The 7296-nt window shown below is 64.1% G+C and overlaps 2 protein-coding genes across 2 annotated transcripts; both read left to right on the top strand.

The window, feature by feature from the left end:
* On the top strand, positions 1–4180 carry SLC34A1 (solute carrier family 34 member 1). Its single transcript, XM_058848465.1, has 13 exons — positions 1–152; positions 365–484; positions 610–792; positions 1131–1259; positions 1337–1480; positions 1590–1701; positions 1793–1988; positions 2177–2272; positions 2368–2485; positions 2715–2882; positions 3037–3153; positions 3310–3434; positions 3540–4180. The coding sequence occupies exons 2-13, from the start codon at positions 379–381 to the stop codon at positions 4092–4094; spliced, it is 2049 nt and encodes a 682-aa protein (XP_058704448.1). The 5' UTR covers positions 1–152; positions 365–378; the 3' UTR covers positions 4095–4180.
* Positions 4181–4331: 151 nt separating this feature from the next.
* Positions 4332–6897, top strand: LOC131583897 (alpha-2Db adrenergic receptor-like). The gene has a single exon (XM_058848470.1). It carries the CDS (start codon positions 5016–5018, stop codon positions 6042–6044), a length of 1029 nt encoding a protein of 342 aa, XP_058704453.1. The 5' UTR covers positions 4332–5015; the 3' UTR covers positions 6045–6897.
* The last annotated feature ends 399 nt before the right edge of the window (positions 6898–7296 follow it).

A 7296-nucleotide genomic window follows, 5' to 3' on the forward strand; every position in this document is an offset into this window, starting at 1 on the left:
GGGGAGGAGGTGAGCAGCAAGCGGAGGCGAGGGGCAACGCGGGGCTCCTTAGACTTTGCTCTTGGCCTGTGTATAAAGGGCCACTTCGCTGGACGGACGCGTGGATGTGGCATGTGGAAGTGGCACTGCCCTGAGTGCCTGGCCAGCCCCAGGTGAGCTGAGCCCTGGGCGGGAGGAGTCCCCTTCCTGCCTGCCCTGCCTGCCTTTTGGGAGCTCGCTGGGGTGGCACAGTGGCAGCAGGTGGCCCAGGGGACCAACAGATGATGGGATGGTGCTCCTCAGTGGTGCCAGCACTGCAGGGATTTGGGGGGATGTGGCAGTTGGTGCAGCACAGCTGTGGTGACACATGGCCACCTCTGCTCAGTCTCAGCAGGAGCGATGCTGCCCTACCGGACGGAGAGCCCGGTCCTGCCCGGTCGGTGCCCGATGCGAGGAGGAAGGGTTGTGCACGGGCCACAGTTCGCCTACTGCCCCAGCCCCCAAGGTAGGCACCTCTTCCTCCTCCTCTTCCTCACCTGGCTCAGTTCTGCTTCTGGCAGTGCTGGGCTCTCCTCTGCAGGGAGGTCCCTGCAAGGACGGGGCTGTGACATAGGTGCCCTCTCTCCCCAGCTCTGCACCGGCTGCCGGGTGCCCACACCTGCCCCTTCACCGTCAGCACTGTGCCTTGCCCTGACCATGGCTTCCCCTGCCCCGGCTCCCCGGGGCGCCTGCGCGAGGGCCGGGAGCGGTACGAGCTGGACGCGCTGTCCTGGCAGGGGCACCGACTGGGCTTGGATGAGCTGCAGAGGCCAGGTGAGACCTGGGGAGGTGGTGGGGGCCTCACAGCACCTGGGCTAGGGAACACCCCAAAGATCTGACAGAGGCACCTGGGGTACTTGGGGTGCCAGGACTGTGGGGTGCCAGGATGGGAGGGGAGTGCTGGTGGAGAGACCCTCAGTGTCCTGGGGTGATGTGGGAAGAGCTGAGGACAATGGGGGAGCTGGCACAAGGCACTCCAGGGTGGGAGGAGATGGAGGGGACCCTGGGACCTGTGCTGCCAAGAGCCATGAGAGTGGCATAAGGCTGTAGGAGCCTGGGGAGCCAGGACCATGCCATAGCAGGAGTTTAACACTTTCTCTTGTCTTGCACAGAGCTCGGGTGCTGGGCCAGGGTCCAGTCCTTCTGTGTCTCCCTTCTAAAGGTGCCCCTGATGTTTGGGTTCCTGTACCTCTTCGTGTGCTCTCTGGACGTGCTCAGCTCTGCCTTCCAGCTGGCTGGAGGTAGCCGGGTGGCAGGGATGCCTGGGAACCTGGTGGCACTGGCAGTGCCAGCAGCCTGTGCTCACATTCTCTTACAGGCAAGGTGGCAGGGGACATTTTCAAGGACAACGCCATTCTCTCCAATCCAGTGGCAGGGTTGGTGGTGGGCATCCTTGTGACCGTGCTGGTGCAGAGTTCCTCCACCTCCACCTCCATCATCGTCAGCATGGTCTCCTCAGGGTGTGAGTGTGCCCATGAGGCTCCTGGGGACCTGAGGCTGAGGGAGAGGATGGCTGGATGGGGTCACCCTGAGCCGGGCCATACAAGGCTAACACGTCTCTCTGTCCCCAGTGCTGGAGGTGCGCTCTGCCATCCCCATCATCATGGGCTCCAACATCGGCACCTCGGTCACCAACACCATCGTGGCCCTCATGCAGGCTGGTGACCGCAGCGAGTTCAAACGGTGAGAGCTGGATGGGTCAGAGGACACTTCCGAGGCTGGGGGCTGCCCCTCAGGACCACCTCATGCCAACGGGCTCCTTCATTCTGCACAGGGCCTTCGCCGGTGCCACAGTGCACGACTGCTTCAACTGGCTCTCAGTGCTGGTACTGCTGCCACTGGAGGTGGTGAGTGGGTACCTGCACCACATCACCCGCCTGGTTGTGGCCACCTTCAACATCCGCAGTGGGAAAGATGCCCCTGACCTGCTGAAGATCATCACAGAGCCCTTCACGAAGCTCATCATCCAGGTCTCCTCAGCTGTTATGTTTGCCAGCATAGTATGCCGCTGGCTGGTGGTGGTGTCCCCAGCACTGGTGTCCCTTTGATGGCAGCTATATCCAAGTGTCCCCGGGCTGACAGTGGTGTCCCCATGCCAGTGAAGATGTCCCCAGCCCGTGGGTGCTGTTAGCCCTCTCCAACATGTGTGTTGTTGCAGCTGGACAAGTCTGTGATCACGGGCATCGCGACAGGGGACGAGAGCCTGCGCAACCGGAGCCTCATCCGTGTCTGGTGTGGCCCTGCATCTCCACAGGTGAGGGGCCTGTGGCCCTGCTGGGGCCACCAAACAATCCCATAGAGGATGATTGGTGGGCAACAGCAGGCTGAGGATGCTGCAGACAGCTGTAGCCCACCTTCTCCCTGCAGATCACCGCTGCAGGGCCTGGGACCCCCCCAAACTGCACATCCCCCAGCCATTGCAGCACTAAGGGCATCGAGGTCCTCCACAACGTCACCAGGCAGAAGTGTGAGTGGGTGTGGAGGGCTTGGGCAGGGCTGCGGCACAGAGCATGGGGCTGGGAAGGTGCAAGAAGGGCTGGGGGTTGCACACATGATGGAGAAGTGCTGGAGTCATGATGTGGGGCAGGGCTGGGAGATGCTGTGCTGGGGTCCAGGTGTGGGGCTGTCTGTGGGGGCAGGTTTGTGAGCGGGGCCGGGCCAGCCCCAGCCCCTTGCCCAGCCGTGCTGTGGGGCAGGTGAGCACCTCTTCACCGACACACCACTGCCTGACCTGGCCGTGGGGCTGGTGCTGCTGGCCGGGTCCCTTGTCGTGCTCTGCACCTGCCTCATCCTCCTGGTCAAACTCCTCAACTCCCTGCTCAAGGGGCAGGTGGCCAAAGCCATCCAGAAGGTCATCAACACTGGTGAGTAGGATGGGGACCACATGCCACATGGCCACCCATGCCCATCTCCACCTGCCATCCTCAGACCTGTCCCCGGCTGCCCCTGACCCCCAGCCCTGATGTGTCCATGCCCATGTCCCTGTTTGTGTCCATGCCCATGGCCATGCCGTGGCAGACCTCCCACACCCGCTCAGCTGGCTCACCGGGTACTTCGCCATGGTGGTGGGTGCTGGGATGACCTTCGTGGTGCAGAGCAGCTCTGTCTTCACCTCGGCCATCACACCCCTGATCGGTGAGTCCTGGCCATTCCTCATCCCCTGCCGTGTGCCATCCCCTGGCCTGTGGGTGCTAAAGCACTCAGAGGGACAAAAGGAGCTGTGCCTCCTTGGGAGAGCATGGGGATGGCACTGCCAGGAGCGATGGGATGGACAGGGTGCCCCTCCCACAGGCCTGGGGGTGATCAGCATTGAGCGTGCCTACCCACTGACCCTGGGCTCAAACATTGGCACCACCACCACTGCCATCCTGGCTGCCCTGGCCAGCCCAGGGGACAAGCTGGCCAGCTCCTTCCAGGTACAGTCAGCCAGGGGCCATGGCTGGGCTGGATGGGGTCACCTGGCAGGGCAGGGGCTGGGGGAAGCCCACGTGCCCGGCCTGATGGGGATGCCATCCTTGCAGATTGCTCTGTGCCACTTCTTCTTCAACATCTCGGGCATCCTCCTGTGGTACCCACTGCCCTTCACCCGCCTGCCCATCCGCATGGCCAAGGCGCTGGGCGAGCGCACGGCCAAGTACCGCTGGTTTGCCGTGCTGTACCTCATCATCTGCTTCCTCCTGCTGCCCTCCCTCATCTTCGGCATCTCCATGGCGGGCTGGCGGGCGCTGGTGGGGGTGGGCGCGCCCTTCCTCGGCCTCCTCTTCTTCGTCGGGCTGGTGAACGCGCTGCAGGCACACAGCCCCGGGCGCCTGCCCAAGTGGCTGCAGACCTGGGATTTCCTCCCCGCCTGGATGCACTCGCTGCAGCCCCTGGACCGCGTCATCACCCAGGCCACCCTGTGCTGCACCGACCGCTGCCGCAGCCCCGAGGGCTGGGAGGAGCACGAGGGCGCTCCCCGCGACAAGGCCAGGCTGGGGCTGGACAACCCCGCCCTCTCCTACCCCGAGGAGATGCCCAGCCCCACCATGCGGGTGGGCTCTCCTCGCCCTCTCCCGCACGGTGCCACACGGCTCTAGCTGCCAATGCACACACAGGGCTGCTTCTCCTGTGGCCGCTGGTGCCCACCTTCCCTGCTCAGCTCTAATAAAGGGGGAGCGCCCACGCCCCTGTGTGTGTCTCTTTGGGTCCTCCCTGTGCAAACCCTGCTGTCACAGGTACCCCACACCCACCAGGCTCCCCGTTTCCCACCCACCACCATTGCTCAGCCCAGCTGGTGCTGGGGGCACACCAAACACTCGTGCTGCGGGGCACATGGTGATGATGCCACAGCTGAACCTCGAGGTCTGTAGCCACTCGTACTGAGCTGTCACAGGCAGCATCTTCTGGCTCCTGCCTCATCCCCAAAGGGCTGAGCTGGTGGGGTCCATGGTGCCCCACTGTGTGCCACAGCAGGGTATCAGTGAGCGAGGCACAGCACGGGGCAGCCAGGCAAGGTGCTGCTGTGGTGCTGCTGGGCTGGGATCAGCAGGATGATGACTCGGCATGGTTGGGCAGTGCCCCTGCACCACCGGGCACCCTGACACCCGTGGCTGGAGCCCTCCTGCCATGGCGACCCTGAAAGGAGCCCTTTAAGTGGCAATAACAGCTTCTCCCACTGCCCACAGATGTTTGGGTTCCTGCCAATGATATCGGCCCACCCTTCCCTCCTTCCCTCCTTCCCGCCCGCCCTCCTCCGGACTGGGACCAGCAGAGCCAGCCGCGCTGCCGTGGGAGCCTCTCTGTTTTCCCAGCACCGCCGCTGTCCCGCATGCCCAGCCGGGCAACCACTGGGCCAGGACGACCTCGCCACCAGACCGGGTCAGTGAAGGAGTCAGGCCGCCGGGAGAACCCTCCGGGGACTCAGCGATGCTGGGGCTGCGCCGCAGCCGCTTCGGGACCGGTGAGCAGGGTGGGGGAAAGCCCCATGGGGCTTTATCTGCTTGAGGGGCCGGGCCAGCATGGAGCCAGCCAGCACCCTTCCCAACATCTCCAGTAACAGCAGCGGCGCCGGCAGCGCCCCACACTCACCAGCAGCCACGGGACTCATCTTGCTGGCCGCCCTGTCCGTCCTGCTGGCCACGCTGGTGGGCAACGCTCTGGTGGTGGTGGCCATCTCCACTAGCCGGGCTCTGCAAGCCCCACAGAACCTCTTCCTTGTGTCCCTGGCCTCGGCAGACATCCTGGTGGCCATCCTCGTCCTGCCTTTCTCACTGGCCAACGAGGTGATGGGCTACTGGTACTTTGGTGGGCTGTGGTGCAGCCTGTACCTGGCGCTGGACGTGCTGCTCTGCACCGCGTCCATCGGGCACCTCTGTGCCATCAGCCTCGACCGCTACTGGGCCGTCACACGGGCGGCACGGCTCAACCTGCGCCGCAGCCCTCGGCGGGTGAAGGCCATGATCGGGGCGGTGTGGGCGGCAGCGGCCCTGGTGGCACTACCACCGCTCCTGCGGCCGCGGCCGGGCGGGAGGGAGTGCCAGCTGAGCCAGGAGACCTGGTACGTGCTGGCCTCCTGTGCTGCCTCCTTCTTCGTCCCCTGCCTCGTCATGGTCGCTGTCTACTGCCGCATCTACCGCCTGACTGCCCGGCGGGCGGCCGCCCTGCTCGCTGCCCGCTCCCCGTGCCCCTCCAGCGGTGATGGAAAGGTGTCGGGAGTTGGGATGCCGGGATGGAGGCGCCGGAGCCAGCACCAGAGCGTGTTGCTGTGCCGCCGCCGGCTGGTGCGGGCGAGGGAGCGGCGCTTCACCGTCGTGCTGGCTGTGGTGATGGGGGCCTTCGTGCTGTGCTGGTTCCCCTTCTTCTTCACCTACAGCCTGGGGGCTCTCTGTGGGAAGGGCTGCCACGTGTCCAAGCCCCTCTTCAACTTCTTCTTTTGGATCGGCTACTGCAACAGCAGCGTCAACCCCCTCATCTACACCCTCTTCAACCGGGACTTCCGTGCTGCCTTCCGCCGGCTCCTCGCTGTCCCCCGCCGGCACTGCACTTAGGGACACATTGGGACACCGGGGACGTGGCCCCCAGCCCTGCTCAGTGCTCACAGCATCTGGCCCCACCACAGAGCTTGGATGGCAGTGCCAGTGTGCAGCTTGAGGTGCTTCTGGAGATGCAGGACTGAATAAAACGAGACCAAAGCCTGTGCCTGGTGCTGGCGTCTGCCTCCAGGGAGCCCAAAAAGCAGCACCAGCTGCCAGCACCTTTTGTCACCTGCATCACCCCACATGTATGTCTTGCAGCAGTGATGGTGACAACTTGCTGTGGCAGCTCCAGTGAGTATCAGCCCTCCCCACTCTCAGATGAATGTCTGCACTCTCTTGTGCAGGGGATGGACCCCACAGCTGCTGCGAGGAGACAAAACCCTCCATGTGGCAGCATCACCAGCACTGGGCTGAGCTGGCTGTGCCACCACAGCAGCCCAGTCTGAGCCCTGTGCCTCTGTGCCGGGGCTGTCCCCTCTGGGAACATGCCAGCTGTGCTATGTCACGGGGGCTCTGTGAGGGCACACACGTAGCCACAGTGGGGAATAAGGGTTGCAGGTCTGGTGTGGACACCCCACATCCTGCTCGGGGGCTGGACTGGGATCTTGCTGCAGGAGGGAAAGGAGGAATGATATCTCAGTGCCGGAAAGGCCGTTCTCCCTTGGGAGAGTGTCAGAGATGGGATCGCATGGGAACAGGCTCCGGCACAGCCTGACGTGCAAGAGGCCACAGAGGCAGCTGTGGGGCGAAGACCCGGGGGCAACCGCATCCCCCTTGGGGGGCAGAGGCTGCCCCACACCCACCCTGCCTGGCTGCCTGCGTCGTTCTGCACAGACACCCGGGGGTCAGGGGCTGCTCCACTTCTTCAGCTTTGCTGCTCAAAATAGAAAATCTCAAAACATTGGACTTTCTTCTGGGCTAAAAACAGCCGCTGGCGCCTGGGAGCTGGAGCCCAAGGAACACTGGCCCCCGCCAGCCCCCCCCAGCCCCTGTCGGGGTGGGTGCAGCTCAGCTGGGGTCTGGGGGGGCTGGATGGGATGGGATGCTGGATGGGATGTGGGTACTCGCAGCAGTGAGGATCCCCAGGAGGGATCACAGGTGAGGATCACAGTGCCTGCTGGCCCCATGTGGGGAGGCTCATGGTGTGAGCTTTGGAGTCAGCAGAGGTTCCCAGTGGAATTGGCTTGGGATGGGTCCCAGTGCTGACTCCTGGAGGCGTCTGGCCCCAGTGGTTGGAGCTGCACAGGCATTGCCTGAGGAAGGA

Source organism: Poecile atricapillus, chromosome 13 (assembly GCF_030490865.1).
Source record: "Poecile atricapillus isolate bPoeAtr1 chromosome 13, bPoeAtr1.hap1, whole genome shotgun sequence".
NCBI classification, from domain to species: Eukaryota; Metazoa; Chordata; class Aves; order Passeriformes; family Paridae; genus Poecile; species Poecile atricapillus.

Excerpts from the sequence above, each read along its gene's own strand:
- SLC34A1 (XM_058848465.1), top strand. The coding sequence starts at position 379 with ATGCTGCCCTACCGGACGGAGAGCCCGGTCCTGCCCGGTCGGTGCCCG. Across the intron at positions 485-609 it reads CTACTGCCCCAGCCCCCAAG|CTCTGCACCGGCTGCCGGGT; the intron begins GTAGGCACCTCT and ends CTCTCTCCCCAG. Across the intron at positions 3,435-3,539 it reads AGCTGGCCAGCTCCTTCCAG|ATTGCTCTGTGCCACTTCTT; the intron begins GTACAGTCAGCC and ends CCATCCTTGCAG.
- LOC131583897 (XM_058848470.1), top strand. The coding sequence starts at position 5,016 with ATGGAGCCAGCCAGCACCCTTCCCAACATCTCCAGTAACAGCAGCGGC.